Source organism: Zonotrichia albicollis, chromosome 7, assembly GCF_047830755.1.
Source record: "Zonotrichia albicollis isolate bZonAlb1 chromosome 7, bZonAlb1.hap1, whole genome shotgun sequence".
NCBI classification, from domain to species: domain Eukaryota; kingdom Metazoa; phylum Chordata; class Aves; order Passeriformes; family Passerellidae; genus Zonotrichia; species Zonotrichia albicollis.
Genome location: NC_133825.1, coordinates 26377294 through 26403185, shown reverse-complemented (window position 1 = coordinate 26403185; position 25892 = coordinate 26377294). Strand labels below are relative to the sequence as shown.

At 41.3% G+C, this 25892-nt stretch overlaps 1 protein-coding gene across 1 annotated transcript in view; it reads left to right on the top strand.

Moving 5' to 3' along the window:
- The window catches only part of CSGALNACT2 (chondroitin sulfate N-acetylgalactosaminyltransferase 2), a 32747-nt gene extending 11255 nt beyond the window's left edge, over window positions 1–21492 (top strand). Inside the window, exons 2-8 of the mRNA XM_074544731.1 lie at window positions 4459–5698; window positions 12982–13198; window positions 13727–13828; window positions 15388–15566; window positions 17161–17255; window positions 18277–18358; window positions 19523–21492. Of these exons, the coding sequence (XP_074400832.1) occupies window positions 5035–5698; window positions 12982–13198; window positions 13727–13828; window positions 15388–15566; window positions 17161–17255; window positions 18277–18358; window positions 19523–19815 (1632 nt within the window). The 5' untranslated portion in view covers window positions 4459–5034 and the 3' untranslated portion in view covers window positions 19816–21492. The remainder of the gene's footprint in view (window positions 1–4458; window positions 5699–12981; window positions 13199–13726; window positions 13829–15387; window positions 15567–17160; window positions 17256–18276; window positions 18359–19522) is intronic.
- The last annotated feature ends 4400 nt before the right edge of the window (window positions 21493–25892 follow it).

Sequence of the window (25892 nt, the reverse complement as noted above, 5' to 3'; positions counted from 1 at the left end):
GTTTTTTGGTCAGTAAAGAGGGTGAGATTCTTCACTAGTTTTCCATGGAAAGTGAGAACTTCAGCAGTTAATTCTTGTGAATTTTTTCCCCTCTTCCTTTGTTCCTAATAGCTGACAAGTCTGACTTAAGTACTAACTCAACTAGAACTGTGTACTAAAACCCTGGACACATTATTTTGTCTTTTCTGTGGATATACCTCAGCAGACTCTCTAAGCAGAGATGAAGTGATGTGTACTGAAGGTATGGTTTGAGGTTTTTCCCTCTGGGGTTTCTGCAACAGCAGATGCCCAGCTTGCTTTTGTTTGGTTTCAGCAGGTGAGAGGATAAAGGTGTGCCCAGTGCTCCTCTGACATTCCAAGCTGTCCTGTTCTCAGTGGCACTCTTCTTCAGAAGAAAAGGGAATGTGCAGTGTGCAAGGGATGACATTGGACCTTATGCTTTCTTTGTGTAACTTGCCAAGAAAAGAAATATGTGTGTGGAGGAGGCTTAATACAGTGAATATCTGTGGCATCTGGGTGAAATTATGAACAATACAATAACTCTCAGCTGGAATTTCATGAGCAGCTAAACAGTGTCCATCTAGGGCATGCTGAATGAAAAGGACACGTCTAAAGTAAAACATGCTCACACAAGGAAAGTCCCCACAGTCTGGCAGGAAGCCAGGTGCATACTGAATTAGGTCACTGCCTTAAGTGTGATGTTTCCCCACTTCAGAAGGATGTACTCATCCTTTGCAACAAGGAACAAAAACAGAATGCTAATATAATTTTAAAAATGTGAAGCATTTTCAATTAGCATGCTGGTCTGTTCCCTTGTGCTTAGAGAATCAATGAACTTTTTTGTAAGGAACAGAAACATTTCCATTGTTGAATATACAGAAGGCCCTGGAAATGCAGAAAGTATTTACAACCAGGTGCCCCTGGAAAACCTGCAGATCTTTATAAGACTTGTGTGAGTCTCAGATGTCTCATTCTTTGGAGATCATACAGACTACTGCAAATAGACTAGTTCTGAAGAACTGATAGGGGTTAAATACCAGCATGCAATAATAGCGGTGCAATTTAAAGTTTTGGAGCTTAATATTTAAGCTCTGAAATTCCAGGGACTTCTGTGTGATTACTAATTACCAGGTAATCTTACTGTCCTTTTTTATAAACTTCAGAATGGTCTATGTAACCCAATTAATTTCCCTATTGTGATTTTTGGGATCCCATGTGCTTTTGCTTGTTCTGGGGTTTCACAGCCTGCTTTCTGTTGTGATCATGTTCTACAGCCTAGTTACTGGAATTCCTTAAGTAGGGCTGTGCCAGACCAAATTCAGATCAAATTTGGGTTGTACATACGCAAAACAAGGGCTTTTTCCCCCCCCTGTTCTCTGAAAAGAGAGGATAGTGAAATAGAGTGCTCATAAGCTCTCCTTTTCCAATGGGAAAAGAAGGAAGGAAGATTCTTTCTGCTTTCACTCACTCTGTGAAGTATTCAAGATTAAATGTGTCTTACTCCTTTATGGTAACTTCCCTCAGCAGAAGTAATACTGAAGAAAAAAAAAAAAAGTCAGTTGGCTCAGTTCCCACTGCTTTAGCAAACTAACTTACCCATTCAACTCTCCATGTGCAATTTAAAATTTTAATGTTCAACATAACTGGTTGCACAAACATTACTGGCCTTTCAAGGCCATGGTGAAGCTCTAATAGGAAAAATGCATGTTCTTTATGGTGAAAAAAATGGTCAAACAGCAATAGGCAGTGCCTGTCTCCTGTAAAAAGGCTGTCTTGTTAAAAGGATTGTCACTGGCCCATAGATACAGGGTTTCAGCTCATCAAGGGATAATTGGAGCCTAGAAGGGCAAGTGGTGCAGTTCTCCTTGCTGCAGGAGTGGGTTATTGTGTATATTCCCTGGGCACCCCTTGGGGCGGGGCAGGGCAGTGTCCCCAGGCAGCCCTGTGCTCTGAGCAGGGGAAGGGCTCCTGGCAAGGGCCAGGAACCTGCAGTGTCCAGCAGGGAGTCCCTGCAGGGTGTGTTGGCTTCCCCAGCCCAGGCTCACCATTATGATGAATGTTTGGCCACAGTGGGAAAGGTGGCAAGAGCAAGAGTTCTCTCACTGCCCCTGCTGTTCTCTGAGGGAATCTTCATCTCCTGGTACATTGTGTCCTCTTGACACCACATCAGGAGATCTGCTCTCCCTTGCTTCTAAGACATGAATGAGACCTAAAGAAACTGAGTGACTCATCAAAGTTGAGCACAGGGCAATTTATTGGTGGAGCAATAATTGACTACAAAAGCCTGCTACAACTAATGCTTCATCTTCAGGGGTATTGATTTTGTCAGTTAATAACAATTAGTATAGTTGGGGCTTGATTTACTGATATTTTATGCAAGTAAGATAGTTTGGTCATTTTTCTGTATGCCTTTACTGATTGAAAATGTGTCAGCTTCTGCATGGAGTAGCTTTAGTACAGTTTAGCATTTGCTGAGTTTTAAAGAAACTTATGATTCTTTATGCTATTAATTGTGGCTTTGCCTCTTGCAGTCTAACAGAACAAGAATTCAGTAAGAAATGTAATAAATCATCATATGGTTATCTTTGTACTAAAGAAAGCTTGGGATGATACTGTATCATTTCTGTGAAGTGGTTTTATCCTGTAGAATTTTTCTTCTGTCTCCCTTGATTCATCACATCTGGACACTGGTCAGTAGTCTGAGGATACATCTGGAGTTGATCACTCTTTATAGGCATTCAACTTGCATTTATATAATATTGTGTTTATGCAGTGAGGAGTGCCTAAATTCTGGCTTGTCTGGACTTGAAAGGATGTTATCTAGTATTCAGCTGATAAAACTGTTACTTATTTTGTACCTGAGTCTCCAGTAGCTTTCCATGAGTTCCAGAAGCTTCAGTTTCAGATGAGTAATTGCCTTTAATCTGCTGTACTAAGAATTTCTACATAATCTGTGTAAATTATTTATTAACAGAGACTTTAGCACTACAAATACTAAAAACTGCTTTGAGCAGTCCTATAGACTTCAGCTGGACAACTCTTAAGGTGTGCAGCCCTTGCCAAACTCGGTGTGGATGATATGCCTGCAAACAGGCATTGCTGCTGGTGGTATCAATAGGGCACTTAGAGGTCTTTCAGGCCTTGCAATTGGAACTTTCTTGCAAGTGAAGATGCTGAATATGATAGCACCAGTGATCAGGGGTGCTGATCCTGGTGCTGGAAGCTGAGTGGGAAGGGAGAAGTGGCACAAAGACACAATCAGGGAGACACAGTGCCAGGTGTTTGCTGTCAACACACAGGGAGCATTGTGGCACCCTGAGTGCCTCTCAGGGTCAGCACAAGATGGGCTGGGTGGCAGCTGGCAATGCCAGGTAACTCTGCCTAACCCATGCAGAAGGAGTATGGGAGTGAGCCATTTTTTTCTAGTCTCCTAAGGATAGTGAAACTAAACTGGGAGTCTCAGAACTTCCCCCAAACCATAATTGCATAACACAGTCAATATGGATGTAGAGCTAATAGGTCCCTGGATAAATTTTAATGAGCTTCACTTATTTTATACAAGCAAATTTTAAATGAAAGTATTTTATTAATGTTGAAAGTAGACTAACATGCATTGAGCTTACTTCTTACTCGTTTATGCTGTCATTGAGGAGGCCTATAAAACATTTAGCTGACTCGGTGCTGAGCAGGACTTTTGGTATCCCCCTCTTGCATAACTGTGGGCTGTTTCCCTGGCCTTTCCCTCTAGGTTGGTTTGGGCAGTCATGTAAGAGTGTGACCCATGAAGTGGTCACTGCCTCTTCATGCTAGCCCAGCCATGTCAGAAGATGGAAATATTAGCGGATGGATAATCTCCGGATCCCTTTCATCAATCAGGGATTGGTGTTGAATTTTAATTTCTTTTGACTTAATCTGAAATGCGTTTTCGATTAACTTTGATATTAAAATCTATAATAATTTATTCATGAGTTAACAGTTATACCCTGAAAGGTATTTACTTAAAGTAAAAGCAAATGAAATTGCAAGCTTTTGCTGCTTCAAAATAGTTCATGGGGATTTTTTTTATATTTTTTAAAGTAGTTTAGAGGAGTAGGAAAGACATGGGATTTTGGTATCTTTTTTTCCTCCCACAGAGTAAAACAAAGCAAAAAGCCAAGAAGGAATGGGGGAGTTAAAGCAAATGTGAAATAAACTGTGGTGAGACTATAAGAACCGTTATTGCTTTGGCTAGCTGTGTGACAGATGCATTTTATTGGACTGTCCATATCCCTGTTTTCCAGGCACTGTGTCAGAGGGAGCTGCTGATGGGTAATGCAAAAAAAGAAATGTTTTTTGCTCTCCCTTTGTCACTTCTTCCACCATCGGTCTTTTGCATGCATGTGTTAGAACTTTGTTCATGTGTTTCTCAAATGACTGTCTGCTTTGTAGTTCTAATATGCACCTTTCTTTTAATTTTAGGTTCTGTCTTCGTTTTGCTGACTCAAACTACAGATTCCAAGGAAAGGAGGGGAAGTGGAATAAAATACTCAAGTGCCAGAGGAAAAGCCAGACTAGCCAATGAAAATTATTACTACTAAACTGTAGATTGCTCTCGCACATAGTGGGGGAGAAATTGCTGTCTGTTCAAAGCTTACAAAATTACTTTTGCAGATTTCCTTCACAAAACTTCAAATAAGCTAGGCCCCTTCAACTAGGGCTGAATTAGGAAATGGAAATATGATTCCTTGCTGGTGTCTTCAGTCTTCCTCTGCCTTTGCAGGTTTTTTTTGTTTGGGGTAGGAAATCCTGAACAAATTGTATGGCGTCAGCCAGACTTACAGTTGATGGTTATGGATGACACAGGAACTTCAGATTTACATCTCTGCAATGACACCTGATTAAGGCAAAGCTTGAAAACTGCACATCTGCTATGTTACCAGAACTTGTAGTAGCCATTACAATTGTGTTTTCTCTCTAAGATTTGAAGTCTGGGGTGATGTCCCCTGGAAAGCAAGAGCAGATATTTAATCTTTTAGGATTGGAAGCAGAAATAATATGAGAATGCCCAGAAGAGGCTTAGTAATTCAAGCCAGGACTCGTTGGCTATTGGTGGGCCTTGCTTTACTTTTCAGTTTAGTCCTGCTCATGTATTTGCTGGAGTGTGCTCCACAAACAGATGGCAATGGATCTCTGCCTGGTGTTGTAGGTGAAACCATGGGTAAAGAATACTATCAAGCTCTCTTGCAGGAACAAGAAGAGCATTATCAAAACCGAGCTACCAGTCTGAAACGTCAGATTGCCCAGCTAAAGCAAGAGCTTCAGGAAATGAGTGACAAACTGAAATCCCTGCAGGAAAAAAAGAGCCCGAAGGTCAATGGCATGAACTACCAGGGCACCAAGGAACAAACATCCAATGATCTCCTGGAGTTTCTTCACTCCCAGATTGACAAAGCTGAGGTGAGCGTGGGGGCCAAGCTGCCGAGTGAGTATGGAGTCATTCCCTTTGAGAGCTTCACATCCATGAAAGTGTTCCAGTTGGAGATGGGGCTCACTCGGCATCCAGAGGAGAAACCTGTGAGAAAGGACAAGCGAGATGAGTTGGTGGAAGTTATCGAGGCTGGCCTAGAAGTTATCAATAATCCAGATGAAGAAGATGGACAAGATGAAGATGATGGAGTTGGAGACAGGCAGCTGTATAGTGAAAATGATTTTATAGAAGGTATGCTTACATGCTTCCCAGCCCCGTAGCAGAATGTCACAATGGGCATTTAATGGGGTTTGTACTTTTAGGTGTTTTACTTACTTGAATGGAGTCTTGAAGAGTAATTGCACAATAAGAGCCTTTATTTCTGATGATGAGGATGTTACTGCTTCATTATCTTGTTTTTTTTTCATGGAGTAACAAATGCATTTCAGAAGAACTCATCACAAGAGATGTACTGGGGAAGCTGTATCTGCCTAAAATACATATGCATTTGTAATTGATTGTAGCCAAAGTTAGTGTGACACAGCTGCTTATGGTACTAAACTGAAAGACTTTCAGTGAAACTGATGGCAGTGGGAGGGAGAAATTGATTCATCTCTCTGGTTCCAGACTAGTTAAATAATCCAGTATGAAGCTACATGGTTTTTCCTCACCCATCTCTGTGCCACTTTAGTTAATAGTCAGGCATTTGAGTTCCTTAGAGCTGGCACAGTCCTACTGGAGGGAGAGGTAGGCTGGGTTCCAGGCCTGTCAGCTGAAGAACTTGGTGTCCTGAATAGACCTTTCATGGTACACAGTTATGGGGTCTGCTGAGCTGGGCAGCCTTGAACTGTTCTCTTGTTGTCAGTTTTGTCTCAGTGCCTGTAAGTTTATTGCAGAACACACATTATTATAAAGGCCTATGCAGCAGTTAAACTTTGAACACTTAGTAAGGCCCTTAAAAGGTGCAGTAGTGACAAATCCCATAACAGGTGGCTTTCAGGGTATGGTCTTCTGCAATGGAAATAAGTATTATCAAAAACTGCCCTAGTACCTCTTCTTCATAGTTACAGTAACAAATACAGTTCATGCTGCCATTAAAGACCAAAAGGCGGACCATGCTGTAAGACCATGACTAGAGAAGGGGTTCTGAAGTGAGTACTGATAGCTGTATTATTTAGCAGACATGCTAGAGAAAGGTACCATTGGCCTTGAAATAATGGGTTCTTTCAGTCTCACATGATGTAATTGGTCTGTAGTGCAAAAAGTCTCTGTTTTTAACAGCTACTGTGTTTAAAGTTTGATGAAAGTACTCTTCTTCATTCCAGAAGGTGGTACAGGCCATGGAATCCACTCAGCTGGGTCAATGCAACACAGCCTGTGTTGGGCACTTAGTACAGTTCTCATTTAAAACCCGACTATTTTTTCCAGGGGTTATCATTCTTCTGCTTTATTTCTACATTAAGTATTCAGCAGCTTTTCCATTGCTCTTTTAGATATTGCTTGTACTCAAGTGGATTTTTATTTTACCATGACTGAAATAGCTGATGATTTTTTAGTGTACTGCCTTTAATAACAGACATTCAAGAAAGCAAGTAGTTTTAGGACCTTAGAATTACACTTCATACCTCTGCCTCTGTTCACACCAGAATTTGTTTTTGGAAATCAAACTCATTTCCTTTTGCTGTAAAGACAGTAACTTCAAATGCAGGGTTACAGGAACTGTAGGGAAAGACAAGTCTTTTATGCTGCATATGGGTGTGTTAGCAACCAGCCATAGTGTTATCTAGATCTATTAGTATCTTTCTTCAGACAGAAGCTGTGGATTGTGTGGGTATTCTGTGGGTTTTTTATGTGCAAATACTACTGGCTAATTTAGCCATCAAAAAAAAAGGCATCTTTTGAATGTTAACATATATTTCTCCACGCCTGTTCTTCCTGCAGTCAGAGTTTAGAAGCAGACCCAGGCAATGTTGGTGCACGCAGGTCCCTTGCCCTGCAGCCCTGTAAACAGGCTCTAGCACTCTGCCTGGGCACCCCCTTTGGGTGGAAGTGCAGTTGGAAAGCTGATGCCATTCTGTTTATAAAATGCTGGTCCCTTAAGCTGTCCTAAACTGGTAGGATCAAAGTGCCTAGCAGGTTTGGGATATCAGCTGAAGTCAGAACAGGTCCTGTAACTGTCCCAAGAGCACATCCACATTGTTGCTGGATTACTGTTGCTCATTTAGGGAAACAGTTTTTAAAGCTGGCTTCAGTTGAGGCATGTAATTTAAGTTCTACATCCTCTTCGGTTGGTAATTATTTTGTAATAAGTGGTTTGTGACTAAAACTAGAGTATTGTGCAATTTGAACCTGGAGGCTGAGAAACACAAGTTTCTAATTTTTTTTTTCACTTCTGGGACAAAAAAGAAAACATGGTACTGCATTAGTTAATACATAACCATCATGTTTTGTGCTCAATATAGATAAGTTGATTTTATATTCTAACTTGCAGGATTTTTTTCCTCAAAACTAGTACATATCTATATACAAAAACTTATCCACAAAACTGTACTGCAAGAAATTTTTATTCTGAAGCTTTCTAGCTTGTTACCTCAACAGGCTATTTTTTATATATGTCAGTATTTGGTTCTGGGAATTAGGTCTGCTCTTTTCCTAGACTTGTGAAATAGTAGACTAAACTTTAAACCATGTAAATTTTTGTGATATGTACTTTCAGGTACACTCTCCTTAGGGAATTTGGTGACTGTTTAATTAAGTTTAGAACATCTTTACTTATAGATTATTTTACTTAATGGTGTCTTTTAATGTCTATTGATTATGTCTGAAGGTCTTTCCCAGAATTGCCTCGGATGCCCAGTGAGTTCAGTATCATTGTCTTCATTTGAAAAAACATCAAGAATTTTTTTTTCTTACTGTGTTTAGGATTTAATCTATACTGGAGTAACTTGAGACAACTAATACTAATAACTTGAATTTTAAATTGATCTGCTTTCTGTTTTAAAAATAAGAATTTCCTAAATAAACTTGTTTCTGAAAAAGTACACTTAATTAGCCCATAATACTTATGGTAGTCTGAATCGACTGATTTTTATTAGTCTTGATACTAGGCCGGCCAAAAAAGTTCCAAATGCATGCTGAGCCATGCCAGCTTTTTTGTTGCACTCTGTTTTTGCAGTGTGTCCTGGATGTAACTGTTGATGCCTCGCAGCAAGCTCAGCCCCTGTGGGCTCTGCACAGAGATGCTCTGTGGTGGGGCAGGGGAGCTGTGTCCACAGCAGGGAGCACTCTGGCCAAGGGCTTCCTGAGCTCACGTTACTTTTTTAGTGTTGCAAAACACAGCAGTGATCCAAATCTGCTTTGGAATTCAGATAAGGCAGATCTGTCACAGCCACACCATGGTTATGTGCAGGCTTTGCGCAATAACACTAAGTAAAGAAAAGATTTCTAAGTGTATATTACAACTACAAAGATAACCTTCTGAAAACTTCAAATTGTTTTTCACAAAGCTCAGTTGACTTGCTCTGCTGATGAAGGGAAAACCAGCAAATCTCGCAGCTCTGTTTGCTGTACCTGTTTTCCTTTGCAGCAACCCATAATGAAATTTCCAGAATTGTAATATTTACAGAATAAAAATCTGACCTGAAAAAAGTCTTGTTATGCAGTTACTGTTCGAGAAACCCTTTGAAGTATTTTTTTTTCTTAGTGTTTACGTTAGATCTAAGTGTATGAGAAACAAGAGTATCCTGTTCCCCCTGGATGAAGAGTATCCCTAGAGAGGATAAAAGATGCAATTTTACATATTTTCACAAATGAATAGATTTAGGATTATGAACAATGGACCTAATTGCTGAACTGCATGTTCTAAGATAGTCTTCCATTAAAAATAGATTTCTTTGAGATCAGTATTTGATAATATTGAGAAATGGAGAGTAATTCAGAGCAAATAATAGTATTACCTCTGTGTTCCCTTTCTCCAGAAGCATGTGACATTGAGTCTTGAATGGTGATAGAGAAGCCTTGAGGAGCCTTCATGGACGCACTTCACTATCAGTGTAACTGGCTTATTTGGGTTTACATTTATCAGTGTAATTGGCTTTTTTAAGAGATTACAAGCTCTTCCATTGCACAAATGTTTAAAATTAACTGTTGGAAAATAGAAGCACTAGCGTGTTTTCAGAAGTTAATTGGCAATTAGCTAAGTGCTAATAAAGGTCTTGTTATTGAATCTCTAGCAGTGCTGTTTGGGTCCATTTCTCTTGCTTCTGTGTTTCCAATTGAAACTGGGCAAAATCAGGAAACTTTGTTTAGGTCAGCATTGAAAAGGAAGCCTTCCCACCCCCACCCATCCTTGGAATGTAAAAATCCTTTATTCCCATGTGCAAGCTTCGAAGTTTTTGCCATCCCCAGAGCAATGTGGACTGCTGGTCATGCAAACAGCCCCTGCCTGTGTGCTGCATAGGACCAGCAACTGGCCACTGTCCTGGGAGCTTCAGTGGAGAGCTCTCATACCCACCAAAAGAACCAGACCCATCTGCAACCCACAGACCAAACACTGCCTGGCAGTTGTAAAGCAAGGAATATTCAGGGCAAGAGAAGAACAGCTTCTTGGCTTTCATAGTAACTGATCCCCAGGATTCCTGTGCTTAATTTGTTTGGTGAGAAGCAGAACTTCTGCAAAGGGAGTAAAGCTTCATAGACCAGGAATAGCAGCTGTTAAATTATTTCTGCTGCTTTTTACCTCTTTGCTTGTGGAGCTCTCTTTTGGATGGCAGCCAGTGTATGCTAGTTGCAAGGTGCGATAACAGGTTTTATTAAATGAGCCAGTTCCAAGTGTTAAAAACTTGAATACACTTAGAAGTAAACCAGATATGGGTTCTTTTTCTGGCTGTTCTCAAATCTGGCTTCTGTGCATAGAGACTTTAGTCCCATAAAAGTATTCAAATTCGTAGATTAGCAACAGAAGCTACCTCGTAGCAAGGAGAATAACTCCAGGAGTAAATACTATTTAAAAGAAATGTGGCTCTGGTAGCATGTTGAGATTCAAAAGTTTGGAATCTTGTATTTCAACAATTGAATGTTGGCTAGACTCTATTCCAATTTGAATTTGCCTATTAAGCTCTTTATGAAGTTATAGCAGTGGGCTTTGCTTTAGTTTAATTTTTTTTAAATTAGTCTAGAAAGTTTTACTCTCTACTTCAGCCTTCTGTTGTAGACTGTCATTGAAGCTTATAGTTTGATTTAAGATAAGCTATTGGCAGCTGTTATGCTTTTAAAAAACTTCACTTATGTTGTAAATGGTATTTTTTTCTGTAAACAGCTGTTGGATAGCAGCAAAAATAGTAAAATATAAAATACTGAAGGTTGATTTCCCCAGGAGTCCTGGTCCAAAGTATTTGCTGCCTATTACATGAAAGTGTGATGTATGAGCACCATGGTGCATGAGCTGCTCCATTAACCAAGATGCTGTTTTCAGCTACGGTGCTGGAGTGTGCAGCACAATGAGTTGGAATGGAAAAGGGCTGAGAGGGATTTAAATTCTTTTGCTGCTTCTGGCAGTCAGCACTGTGGCCTTTCATTGTTTGAAACACCATTTTCAGTGCTTGTAATTAATAATGATTTGAAAATAAGCATTAAAATGTGATGCATAATTATGCATCTCTGTGCTGACAAAAGCACAAATGTGAATTTCAGTCTCTTAAAGGAGAGCATTGCAGAACTTTGTTCAAAGGGTCAAAGCCTCTCTGCTGAGAGCTTCAGTCATCACTGACTCGCAGTGTGATGGACTAGCTTGTTCTGCTGCACCGTGTGTCCCACAGCCCCTCTGTGGTGCTCATCCACGTTGTCCATCGGGTCTGCCTGTGCACTGTCCACGAGACAGGCTGCATTACAGAGCTGGGCATGGGAGAGGTGTAAGAGACTGGGCAGAAGGAGGGAACATCAGTGAATGAAACTGGGTTTGGTTTGGGGATGGAGGCTGGAGCAGAGGAACACGGAGGTGGATTTAGGGAAAGGCTTCTTTCTTTGTAGATGGAATCTGGGATATAAAGAAAGAAGTTAGGTCAAGGTGGTGTGCACATTCCTTTGCTTCTTGTGTTGAAAGAGAAGGGAACATGGAGAATACTTGCCTGGGCAGAGGGAGAGACACAAAGCTCTGTCATCCCTTCTTTCTGGTTCCTGAGACAGTCAAACTCAAGCTGCTCTAAGATGAGAGCTGGTTGCTTTGCATACTTTGTCTGGTATTGATTTCAGTTGCAAAAAAAAGTCAACAAAAAGGACACTTATCAATGCTGGGTACAAAAGAGAACCTTTTGTGTTACCAGTGTGGTTTGCCTGCTCTGTGGCCTGCCACCAGCTGCTTTCTGGGTGGGAGCCTGGGAGGGATTTCAGCTGCTGAGGAGACTGGCTTGGAGAAGGGGCAGTTCAGGGCAGCCAGGTGCAAGGAAATGCAGCGTGTTAGGCCAGGGGTGTGCATCCCTCCCACTTGGGAACATGCAGCTCTTTGTAACTTTCTCTATGGTCTGGGTGGCCACTTAACTGGAATGTAATGCCAGTTCATGGTGTAGCTTGTGATTCTTGTGGATAATACATCTTTTCCTTGCTGGTGAGAGGAAAGCAGAGATGGGATGAACGTAAGGCATTTTTGTTGGAGGATTTTTCCTGTCATCATTTCTTACTCTCAGGTTAGCATAGATATGGAATGATGAGCCTCAGTCCTTTCCTATGTGGTGTAAAATTAGAGTCTGTTGGTTTAACTTCCTTCTTTGATGGCCCTTAAGTTAAAGGCCCATGTTCTGAAAGGGACAGATTTTTTTCTACCCATTTGGAGTAAAACATCTCTCAACAGGTAGTCCTGTTTCTGGAGGGACTAGCACTTCTGTCCTGAAGTGTGACAGCCACATAGAAAAACTTCTGCCTGTGTCCATAGAAGACTATGGGTTAGTGAAGTACCACTTATTTGTCAGATAGAAAACATTAATTACTGGTCAGCAGTGAAAACAATTTAAAAGCATTCCAGTATTATCACATAGTTGTTTTGTTTAAATGCCACATGTCAGATTTTGCAGACTTTATCAAGCAATTACTGTCATTTGTTCAGCCCACAGAACAAATTCTGCTTTTCTTGTGGTGATTACTGGCCAGATGATCTCAGATTTTACTGTGGGCTAGCTCAGAGCTAGATGCTTACTGAAGGGCTTAAGAACAGGCAATATTAGATTTCATCCATCCTTTTTCTTAGTAATTAGCTGAATTCCCTTTTTGTTGGGAAGACCCAACTCCACTAGAGGAATTGGCATAGGACCTGTCTCTAAGAAGCAGGGGAAGCTGGAGTTAATTTGGGATTGTTTCTCAAGTCTGACCTAAAATGGTAGAAGGGTGACTGTGATGGATAACCCTTTGTGGAACTTTCATATCGTTTTAGGAGAAACCCAGAAGCTTTGCCCTCACTTCTTTAGTTGTAAAGAGAACCTGTGTGTCTGAAATAAAACTGCTGGGATCTTTGACTTTACATATTACTTGTGTGACTTATTCTTCAGGTTACTATCGTACAGAGAGAGATAAGGGGACGCAGTATGAGCTGTTTTATAAGAAGATGGATGGCATGGAGTACAGGCATGTCACCTTGTTCCGACCTTTTGGACCCCTCATGAAAGTGAAGAGTGAAACAGTCGATATTTCTAGATCGATCATTAACGTTATTGTTCCTCTTGCTGGAAGAACTGAGGCATTTGCACAATTTATGCAAAACTTTAGGTAGGTGCATGAGATTTTATAGTGAGCTATGTTCCTGATTTTCAGCATTTTGTTTTGTTTTCAGACTGAATTCCTTTTCTGGTTGAGTCGCATCAGAGCTAATGATTCCAACATTGTGTGCAACTGCCTTGGGATGTTTGTAATTGAACCTACTGTATGGAGAAAACATTCCTTCTAAAAAGGCTTAAGGGATTCTCTAATTGCAGCAAAATTACCAAAAGTCAGGGTCATTGTGAACCTGGACACAGATGATTTTGAACATAATTTGTGTATTTGCATCAGTTGGGGAGTGCCTGTTTATAAAAGAAGGTATTGGAATGTGACACACAGTATTGGAACCTTCTGATGTAAATGGGCAGGATGGGGAAAGAAGAGAAAGCATCTCTTCTTGTTTTCTCTGAAGCCATTTGGTGATGGCCAGAACACTTCAATCTGCTAATTCTTTTTAATGCTGTAGCTTTTAAGTACCTAAAGTTTTTTGTTGTGTTTCAGGTATTTACTAATATCAGCTTATCTTTGTGCTTACAGGGATGTGTGCATTCATCAGGATAAGCGTGTTCACCTCACAGTGGTGTACTTTGGACAAGATGGTCTATCAGAAGTGAAAAACATCCTAGAATCTGTGGCTAGGTAAGTATGTCAATCCAACATCAGTCAGTAAAACTGGCATTTTAAACAGCTTTTAAAAAAGAATGAAGAAATAAACCAAATAAAGCTAATACTCCAACACAGGTTACTGGAAATTCATTATTTATTTAGTGTACCCTATTTATGGTTGCCATTTTACAGCTTAGGTTGCAAAAGCTTCCTGAAGACTACTAAAAATCAAGTTATAGCCAGAAAAGACTTTGAGGCTTCTATCTGACAGTCCCAAAAACAACAGGGATGAGTTTTGCAGTGGATATTCAGTCATGCTAACAGATTGATTAGAGTTGAAGTTCTTTGGAACTGGGATGTACATTTTAATACCTCACTGGAGAAACAATTTTATTTAATTATAAGGAAGAGAAATGTAGTAGTCAGAGTAGGCCTGTACTTACTCTCAGCTGTAAAATAACTTAAGGCAGGGTTCATCATGGCTGTCTCAGCATTACATCAGTAAAATTCACAAACGTGTCTTTTATGGTCTTTGTTCCAGAGAGATGGGGCAGGTGTCAGCATCCTTCACCTGTAGCCAAGGGGCTCCTTCACCACCTGAGCTCTTGCACCCATCCCTGAGCTGGGAGCTGCCTTGAGCTCTGGTGTGGTCCCTGTCTTAGGATGCTGGCCAGGCTCCTCGCCATGGCACAGACCAGGCACAGGCTGCTTTGTCACCAGTTTGGAGGTGCGATGGAGAGCTGGCCTGACACGTAAGGGCATCTCGTAGGAAGGGAGGAGAGAATTTCTGCATTTGCTGCTGCAGTCTCCCTAGCACCCGCTGTGTGCTGTACCCCTCCATTTTTGAGGCCTCTGCTGCCTGCCCTGCTCCCTGTGAGATGTCCCTCAGAGCACTGAGTCAGTGCTGCAGGCTCACTGGCCATTTACCAGATTCACTGTCTTTTTAGTGGTGCTACTGTTGAATATCTTCACTCTGCTCTCTTCAAGCATTGTCCTCTGAAGTGTCTCTGAAGTAGACACTTCACTTTGCTTGAAGATGTTCTCTGAGTGTGTTTCCAGTCTCCTTTGGCTGCTCCTTCCCTCTTCTGCTGGGAGTACAGGCATGTGTGCTAGTGGTGACCAGCGAGGAGAAGCAGAGTGCCTGGGTTGTGGTGGCACTGTCACACAGGTGGCCTTTGCCCCATGAGTCAGTGTGCTGGTCATGCCAGCACTCTGGCTTCCTGTTTGCCCTCTTCTCTGAGCTACTGAAGACAGATATTTCTGTTGGTCAGGAATTCATGGTTTGTGGGGACAAATTTTAGATGCCATTGTAACTCATAGAGTGTTTTAATTCATGTCAGTTAACAAAAGGCCTTTTAATCTGTCTGAATGATTAAACATGAAGTTACAAAGACTGACCTCTGTCATTTTACAAGGCTTAAAATTAAAATAGACAACTAAGTGTAACATTTTTTTTCTCATTCTGATCATATAACTGTTTTTCTTTTTAAATTTCTGGAATGAAATTCCTGTAAAATGCTAAAAAACCTATCAGTGGTCCCTCTGCCCCTCCCCACAGATTTATTTTGGGTTTGGCTCTGTTTTTCTTGTAGAGAAACTGACTTCAACAATTACACGCTTGTCTCTCTGAATGAGGAATTCAACCGGGGCCGAGGACTGGACATGGGTGCCAGAGCCTGGGAAAAGGGCGAGGTGCTGATGTTCTTCTGTGATGTTGATGTTTATTTCACAGCCGAGTTCCTCAACAGCTGCCGCTTAAACGCTGAGCCCGGTACGTTCCCCTGTTGTTGCAGGGAGTGAGCCTTGTCACCCTGCTGGACTTCAGCTGACTGTGCTGGCATGTAGGAAACAAGGAAAACTCAGCTGGGATGGTGGGGCTTATTCAGTACCTCACACCCTGGAAAATTAATCACATTCTGCCCAAAAGGCAATAATATTCACACTGAGAAATAACTTCTGCCTTAGTGTAGCTTGTTTTAAGAACATGTCTTTTTTTGTACAAAAAACAGTTTTCGTGTTTTCTTCAGATTTAGTTTTCTGAAAGAAAGCTGGACAACTTAATTACTGTAACAATTAGACTGCATGTAAATCTGTATAACAAAAGTCAGAGTAACACTCTACAGTGGAAGATGACTTTTGTTATGCTGAAACCTCCAACAAGTTTGGTTTATCTCTTCTCACACGTGTATGGCCAAGACATGTCACAAAGGAATGGTTTTCAGTAGAGCTACAGTGTGTGCTCCATGTGGAACCTGAGCTCATGTTCCACTGTTCCATCCCAAGCTCTGAAATATTGATTGTTTTTCTAAGTTTGTGTGATGCTTGCTTGTTCTACAAGCTTCTGCCAAGAAGGGTAAAGCTTTCTTGAGTTAACAAGCAAGCTACTGAAGATCTTCTTCTGTCAAACTGTTTGGGTTCTTTTTTTAATGCTTACTCTTGTTTCAAATTTGTTGCAGTCAGAAACCATTTTCTCCAAATGTTAATTTGGAATCAGTAGATGTTTTTTCTTCACCTAACAAGCAGGCAAGAAAATTCTTCCAAAGCCAGATATTTGGGTTCTGTTTCTTGATTTTTCTTTCATTTCGGTCTGTCTCTGTTCTTCATGAAACAAGTTGTATAAATAATGGGAAAAATTTTGGAGAGGAGTATTTTGTGAGCTTTAACAAGAAAGAGTTCAAGACACTCATTGAAATTCATACTGGCAGTTTGTCACCTTTGTTTTAAATGAGATCTGAAAACGCTGCTCACTCCTTCAGAGTTCATGCCCAAGTCAGGATAGTGAATATTCTTGTGGACTGTTGTTGTCAATACTTTTGCAGCATTGGTGATGCAAGACATTAGTGGAAAAATATTTACCTGGCTTCCATTAGAGACACAGAACTGGTGTTTTCAGCATAGTCAGGATTCTCATGATGCTTGATGCCCTTGCAGGATATCCTGGGAGTACCTGCTTTTACATGTTGTGGACAGAGATAAATTCATAAAATTCAACAATGCAAGGTGTTACTTGAATTTGATTATTTTTAGTTTTACTGCATATCATTATTGCAGGAATTTTTCAGTCACCTGGAATGATACTGAGATATCTAATATTTTATATAAGCATGTATAACTAGATATAAAAGTTAATCCAGTGTAATATGTATAATATGCATACATATGTATTTTTTTTTAATCCTAAGAGCTCTGCCCCACTGGGTGTTACAGGCTTCCTAGGTGGGAAATCTTAGCAGCTAGAACTTGTTTTTATTTATTTCCACTAGAGGCCTAATAGGTAATCTCTTCCATAAAAAGAGTGTTTCTGGTTTCTTTTTGCCTTCAGAAAGCATGCCCACAGTGAGTAACAATTATCTTTTGACTTCCAGGGAAAAAAGTTTTCTATCCTGTGGTATTCAGCCTTTACAATCCTGCTATTGTCTATGCCAATCAAGATATACCACCTCCTGTGGAGCAGCAATTGGTAAGCAGCTTTTTTTATTCTGGGTAGAATTAGGTGTGCTTTGTATTAGAACAAAATTAAGTCCAACTTAATAGTCTGTTTGGGATATCTTGTGACCTTTGGCACTGCATATCTAAACAGTTTTCTCCATTATGGACAAAGCACTGGGAAAAAACCTTCCACCTAGTTTAAAAGAAGTAATTGCAATTAACCAAATGAAGTTGGTAGTTCTGATCTGCTGCTTATTGTGGCTTGACAAGCCAGTCTTTTAGGAGGATGGTGGCATTGCACAGCAGCAACTTTGATCTTATGTTCCAGCAAACAAAGCGTTGGTGAAAGGCAAAAACCTCTGAATGAAGCATCCAGTCTGGCTCTCTTTTGAGAGACTGCATGGATGAAATTGGGTTTTGCTGCTGAGACTTCTGAGATGGACAGGTTTAGAAGAGGAAAAGAAGAGAGTAGTATGAAGAAGAGCTGCATTAAAAGAGAAACAAAATAGCCCTCATTCCCTACGTTGTTTGCAAGGATCCTGCTGAAAGCCAGAGGGAAGGTTTTACATACAGTCTTGGATAATCACAGCTGAGAGAGGAGTGATCTCCTGCCTGACAGCTCTTCTGTCCACTCTTTTAAACTCAACAGTATTATGGTTGTTGACTTCAATCACAAAGCTTCCTTTTCACGTGATATCAGATCAAAAGACAAATGTGGCCTTAGAAAATGGGTAGGAAATGGAGTGTTGGGAACAGATGATTTAGCCACGGGCTTATTTACTGCTTGGTCTGGACAGATACATAGAAAATAGAGGTGGTGCAGCAGAAACTGCCGTGAGGTCAAGTGGAATTGGAAGGCAGAGGGAGAAGTGAGCTGCAGGTCACTGGGAAGCCCCACATGAGTGCATGACACAGAAATACCAGAAGTGTTACTATGCTCTATCCTGCCCTGAACAAATGATGGGAAGAACTTAGCTTTCTGCAAAACCAAGTGCAGTGTACCCCCGTGGTTGTATTGTACATTTCAAAATTGTACTGGTTTAAAATTGCAGGTGCACAAGAAGGATTCTGGTTTCTGGAGGGATTTTGGCTTTGGGATGACTTGTCAATATCGGACAGACTTTCTGACTGTTGGTAAGATGAGACTAAAAATAAAAATTGTGTGTTTAAAAAGTGATTCTCTGGTCTTAACTAATGACAGGAAAGTAATACATTTATTTCTTGTATTATTTCCCCAGGCCTAGCAGTTAGACTTGCTTGACAAGTTTGGCCAATGAGATAAATTAGCTTTTCTGGATTTTGATGTCCCATCTGTTGAGTGTATTAAAAGACACAGTAGTTTAAGTAGAAACATTTAATTCTAGAATTTTTTTAAATACTGGTGGGGTTTTTTTTTTTGGTCCTTTGTGTCTGTCTGAAGCAAATGAATCAAGTTGAAGAAACATGTCACTCAAATAAGCCATTCACATATACAAGAAGCATTCAAATCCTTTCTTTTAAATAACCTAGAGAAGTTGAATACAGTGGTTGGAGTCTTTAGCAACGTGCTTTGCCCCCCCCTTGTGGCATGTTCTTAAAACTGAGAACAGCTTGGTGTGCTTAAATGTGGAGGATAGTGCTGAGCATAGTCTGCCAGAAGATGTAAATCTGCCAGAAGATGTAATGACACAGCTCTGCGTGCTGTCTGGTGCCCTGAATGCAGGCTGATTGCTAAGAGCAGTCACATTGCCATCTGTATGGTAGTGCTAAATGAGGACTTCATAATTCTGGAGTTTTGAAATTGTACAGGAGCCTGGGTTGCTCTTCACTGTAGTCCTGGAAAAACAAGAGAACTTAAAATGGTGAACTGTGTTCCTTTCCTTAGTCCAGCCTTTTGAATTGTGACCTGTGGAGTAATTGCTGGCATTGTTAGAGAGGATTTCTCATATGGGCATGACTGCTTCCTTTTCCAGCTGCTAAAATCCATTATGCTTCCTAAAAATAATTCAAAAGCTTAGCAAGTGAGGTTTGCCTACAGATTTCTGCAGCTGTCACATGGGATGTCATGCATAATGCAATTTGGAGACACTGCTCTAAGAGACTTCCCGAAGTCAGCAGATCTGTGTCCTGGGCAGTTCCCACCACCAAGGATGTGCTATCCTTGAAGCTCCTGTCCCTCTGATTGGCATGCCATGGCATAGGAAGCTTAGTTAATTGCTACAGAATTTCTGGAACGTCATCTGGTGACAGGTTAGGCGTGAAAGTGTTGCTGTCCTTGCCTGTGTGCCCAGGTAACGATTGGTGCTGCTGTCTCTGCAGGGGGCTTTGACTTGGAGGTGAAGGGCTGGGGCGGCGAGGACGTTCACCTGTACAGGAAGTACCTGCACGGGGAGCTGGTGGTGGTCAGGACGCCGGTGCCCGGGCTGTTCCACCTGTGGCACGAGAAGCACTGCGCGGACGAGCTGACCCCCGAGCAGTACCGCATGTGCATCCAGTCCAAGGCCATGAACGAGGCGTCGCACTCGCACCTGGGCATGCTGGTGTTCCGCGAGGAGATCGAGGCGCACCTCCGCAAGCAGGCCTACAGGACTAACAGCGAGGCCGCGGGCTGAGCCCGGGGACTGCGCCTTGCTCAACCAGCACCGCTCTACAGCCTTAATGCAGCTCACAAACACAGTGCCTCTCTTTCTCAGTGAAGGACAGCTTAGGGGGTTTTTGGTTCTCGTGTTTGTTTTCCCAGTAATCCTTTGACTGATACCCACATCTCGTGTGAGTTCAAGCACCTCAGCTAAATTGGAGGGCCCGTGTAGTTCAAGGAAAGTGTCTTCAGTGTCGACTGGAAAAATCTCTGGAATGTACAATACAACGCTTTTCCATGTGGTACATCTCTGTTCTTTTGTTTGCATTCTTTTGAGAATTAAATGAAAAAATCTTTCGTGTCTTGAGTATTTTCAGTCTGTATGGCTCACTGCACTGTGACTTTAGAAAGATCCTATGCTTAGACTCCATTATAGAAACAAGAAAAAGGTGTGGGAAAATAATCTCACCATGAAAGGTACATGGACATACAGACCAGTACAGCAGCTGTGCAGGGTGCTGATTCCATAGCAAGCGTGTGTGTGTGCCTCATTTGCTGTATAACAGACATTGACATGGTTGAATAGAGAAAAATTTAGGGGGTGGGAATGAAGATCCTTTTAAGTGGAATTGTAGAGCATATAATGGAAGTTCACACTGTGAAGGAAATGCCACCTTCTTATTTCAGTGATGGAAGTTGGGAACATTCCAGCTTGGTGCTTCTGTGCCTGCTCTTTTCCCACAGTAGATGCCATATCCCTTCTATAAACTGAGCTGTGCTATTAAACTTGTTTGCTTAAATATTTTTGGCCTTCACTCCTTCTTATTCCAAGGCCCTGCCTATGTATCTCATCCTTTAAGTTGAGGAACCACCTTTTCATTACCATGTTAATTTATTAGAGGCCTGTTTGCTGTTATGCCAATATTTTCCTTGCGCATTCTTTCTCTTTTGGGCATTTTCCTGACATGTTTTTGTAAGGTGTCCTATACTCATAGTTGTTTCAGTGACTGAAAAAGCAAGTGCTATTACAGTCTTTCTTTATATCATTATTATACTGATCATCCTAGCAGCCTTACTTTTTCAGTTTGCAGATGTTTAGGGTTTTGGTTCTTTTTCCTCTGGATCAGGTTTTTTTTTGGTTTTTTTCTGTTTTTTCTTTTGTTTATTGAGTTTTTTTGAGCATGTTTAAACAGAATTATGCTGTGGTCTCATTAGTGCCTTGTACAATGGCACTACTACTTTGGTACTTACCTTTTGGGTGTTTTGGGATGCATAAACAGTACAAATGCAGGCAGGTCATTTTTCTCCATGTTGTCTTATATGATACCATATGGCATGCCTCATTTTTTAATACATTTGTTTATAGAATGAATGCAGAGAATGCCAATTCAGTGGTTAAACCATTTGCATGGTTTCTGCTGAATTTACATACTAGTTGAAAACCTTTCTCAAACCAGGTAATTAAGATCTGTTTATGGTTTTCTTTTGCTCAAGATTTCTGAAGATTTAATGATTGATTTCTGAATAGCAGATATGCTGTGCAAATAGTTCTGGGCACTGATCCTTTTTTATATGTATATAAAATTTGCCTTTATGTAACTTATTGTGGAGAACAGTGTACTGTATTGTACTTAGAGTGAAGAGAATGCATTGCAGGACTTCTTGCAATTTATATTCTCAATATAATAAATGGAATTTCTGCATTTTAGAATTTGTTTTAAGCTGTTTCTTTGAAATATGTTTTTACAATAACATTGTATAGAGCGTAACACACTGGATTCAAATAATATTTGCTGTGAGAAGTTCAACCAGCTCAATTTTGCATTTCAGGTTCTACCCAGACCAGATACTAGAGTTTGTTCCTTGGACAACTTAAATTTACACCAGATTTACCTCACTTGGATACCTCGGTTGTTGCTGACAAAAATTGTAGGGTACTGGCAAGGACAAGATGAAAAAAATTTGGTGTTATGCCTTGGGGTGAAGATACAAGTGGGGCACTCTCCTGAGACTCCAGCCTTTAAAACTCCAGGGCAGCTGCTGCTGTCCTGGCTGCACAAGAAAAATCTCTTCCAAATTGCCTCTCCCTGGCGCTAGCACTGCTTGGCAGCCCTGGAGTGGACACAGAGCTAGGGCAAGCCCAGCATTGCTGCACCTCAGCTCTCAGACCCTGCCTCAGGAGGATGCACTTGTCCCAGTTCTCATGTTCTGGAAACACGGCAGAGTGCTGATAGCCAGGTGTCTCAGGTTCTGCTGTTTTCCACTGCGTGGTTGTGCTTATCAGCAACAGCGAGGGAGATCAGTGTCAGTGTCCCCGTGTGGGTGATGAAAACCGATGGGTGGTGGTGATGGGGGAGGTCTGGACATGAATGGAGTCACCAGGAACCACTTGGGAAACTTTTTTCATTCAATATTCCAAAAGGTGCAAGCAAATGCATTGGAGTTAAAAGGAAGTCAGAACACTTGGAAATATTTAATATGGACAATATACACAAGTGTTCCAAATGGCTCATGAGTTGAGCATTTCTGATCTTCCAGGAGCCCTTGCAGGCCCAGGGTTTCCCTTGTCTTAGGTCAGCTCCCTGCAATACCCACCTGTGGAGGTGTTGCTGTGGCACGCACCAGCTCAGCAGCTCCGTGCACCCCGTGTATGAATGCACACCATTGCCTCTGTAATGGGGCCAGAACAGAAATAGAGATATGCCTTTATGAAAGACTAAGTGAGTTCAGTTACCTGAGCGTGTTCAGCTTCTGACTGCCTTTGTTTTGCAAGCACGTGTTTGTGAGCAGCAGTGTCCCAATTCCTGCTGTGAGCTGTGACCCAGAGCAGGGATGCTCTTTCCCATGTAAATCGGTAACTCTTCCTTGCATGTGTTTCCTTATGTCATCCAAGAAAGAGAGCAAGTTAGTTGTGCTTCAAACATAAAAATCTCTTGCTTGGGAGCAAGACCTGCTTTTGGCTTTCCCAAGCTGTGCTCTGCCTGCAGAGAAAGAATAAACTCCACATTGTGGGGGTTTATTTAGCTTGGGTGCTGCTGGGGCACTGCAGGGAAGAGTGACAGTGTCAGCCTTTGGAGTCACAGTCTGTGTGCCCAGGGTCGGGGCTTGGGTTACGTGGCCAAGTGCTGGGCCTCGTCCTCCTGTTTTGACAGATGCTGTTTACATAACACACTTTTTTTGACCTGTGGTCCAAGTGTTTTCCTGGAGGAGTCCCTGTGTTTTAGTGCTAGAGTAGTAAATATAGTAACACTTATTTCAATAGGAACATGCTCCACTGAATCATGAAGTAATTTTTGATTCTGTTGCGTGCTATTCACATAAATTGTAACCTTTTGCAAGGAATATGCCAGCTGTAGCCTTCCCTAGAGAGAAGTGTTCTTCATTAAAGGAAGCCAAGATGAGATTAGTTCAGGGTGGACTTTTAGTTTAAACCCTTGCAGGAATCAATGTGGGTTGTGCTTTTGAAATTGTTTAAAAATATAATATTCAATTAGACTAGTAGATACTGGTTTAGAGAATCAACAAATACAGATGGAAAACTGGGAAAAATTCAGGGAAATAGTTCTGGGTCTCCTGAATCCAGACAAAAATACTTTTATGTTTTTTAGTGTTTTAGTTTAGTAAAAGCCTTTGGACTCTGAGATGCACACACCTGTGAAAATCAAAACTTACTTGTAATCTGTGTTCAAGAAGAGAATGGCATCAGGAGGGAAAGAGAAGTGGTTGGTGAGCCCTGACCACTTGTACCTGAATGCAGACATTTAAATGGTTTTAGTTCGTGACAAAAAATAAACTAGAAGAAAATTTTTGCCTTGTCAGATCCATGAATGAAAGGAATAAAGCTTCAAATAACCTTTAAAATGGTGTTTCAGCATAAATTAGTAACTTATTGGTGCATCAGTGTAATCATAAAAGATTTCTGCGTATCAAAAGTAAGTGTAGCTTGGTGTTCTTGCTGACTGTGACTCCCAAATACATCTTAAGGAGATAAATCATTCCAATTTTACTCAGCTGTGAAGGAAAATGAGGATAACGAGCTTAAGCTGTGTCTCATTGGTGCCCCAAGGATGCTCACCTGTTCCTTGTTGGGCCTGAGGGGCTGCCCTGGCCCAGGTGCTGCCAATGACCACTGAGCTGGGCTCAGTTAGCCCTGGGCAAGCCCTGCCTGCCCTCCCTTGGGACCTGGAGCAGGCAGGGAAACCTTCTCCTCCTTCTTTGCCAAGAAATCTGGCTCTCTCCTGGCCTTGAGTAAGGTGAGTGTTTTATTATTTTTTGTTATTTTTGAGATTGCACTAGAAAGGGAACAGCTTCTACCTTTTTGTTAGGAGGTCTTATGTGTTTCTGTGGAGGTTGGCCTAAAGAGTAGGGGCTGGAGCTGGGATCTGTATGGAAGTGCTGTGCAGCAAAAGTACTTCTGACCTGCTGGTAGAATGTTAAATAAATCCCTTTTGTATGTAAGCCTATGTATAGTTTGCATAAGGTTTTATTAAAACACAGCTTTGTTTTGGTTAGTTTAGTCTCTTCCAGGGTAAGGTAAAGAAGTCGCCCTGAACTTGGAGTTTATGGTGATTTAACTGGTTTATTTGAGCTGCTCTAAATGTGTTTGTTATGTGGTGAGTTTTTCTGGAGCATTTTCAGTTCTTACAGCTTCAAGGTTGCCTTGTAGCTACAGGGCTTGTATGTACTACATCACTGAAGTGTTTTGACCTATGTCCTCTCAGCTTTCTCTATATATTTTGTAAAAACTTTGCTGGTGCAAGTTAACTTAGCAAAGGGCTTTAGAATTTTCTTTCATAGGTAGAATACTTTGCCTTTGTACTTGACTTGCTGGTGAGGTGAAGGAGGACATGAACTCATTCCCCATTCGTTTGTGGGGGTTGTTTGTTTTGGGGTTTCTTTGTCATTGCTTTGCTGTTTGCATATCCATGGTGGGAGCATTTGCTCTTTGCCAGCACCTGTGAGTTCTCAGGCTTTGAGTAGAAGTGCTGTTTTTAAAAAAGGCTGTATCTGTGAAGTGGAATTTAAGGCAGAGGCTATGGGACAGCCTTCATGGGTGTGCTGTCTGACCTGGCTCCCGCTGAAGGCAGTGGCAAATGTGCCCAGGCTGCAGAGTCACAGCTGTGAAACAACAGGGAAGCTTCTCCTGTGAGGAGAAGGGGGGAAATGAGCTTGTCCCAGTGGGATGGATGTGGAGGAGGCAGGAGGCACAGCATGGCTCTGGCCCTGCGAGAGCCTCAGCTCTTTGCGCATTTCCTGCAGCCTTGTGCGAGCTTAAGGGGCTTTTTGCTGACTCCATTACAGTCCATGGGGAAAATGATTGTGTTAAAGGGATAGTCTGAAGCAAAAACAAAACCCTTTGAGATTGCCTGGTGCTCAGGAAGGCTTTGGAGAGCAGCTCTGAGACAGCTTTGGCTACTCTCAGGTTGCGACTGGCAGCTTTTCCTGGGGAGCAGCTGGGATGATGCTCTGGCCTGTAAATGCATCCATGGGACAGGTGTTGGGGGGTGGTGTTTGTGTGCTCTTAAAAATCTTGTCAAAGTGATTTTCTTGGCTGCTGGATTATTGAGAAATTCTTTTTGGAATACTTGGATACTCAAAATTTTTAAGTTGTAGTGTTAAGTAAGAGGTTTATAGAAAAACAAAATGGGTTTGTTTGCATCTGTAAAATTATTAATTGCTTGCTTGGATTTTGAAATGTGTTAGAAGTGGTTTGTTTTTTTTTTTTCCAAACTGAGATCAGGTCATCAACAGTGAGCTGTTATGTGCCCAGACAAGAATAATTCACTGTTTCATGAAATTCTGGTATTGCCATAAACATCCAAAACTTGACTCAACTCCATCACTTAAAACTGTGTTTGCTGAGTTCCTCAGTGCTCTGTTGCTGTTACTGAGGATATGTTGTACTTGGTTCTTTTATTTGATAGATATTTGTGGAGGTGGAGTGTTGTTCGCAGTATCTTCTTTGAATTGCATGTAAACAATGATGTGTAAATATTTTAAAGGAAACTTACAGTGTTGACATTGATGGATAGCAGGATGCTATATTTAATTTAATATCCCACAGAATCAGAAGAGGCCATAGTGTGCTCATGTGACAGGGATTAAAGAGAT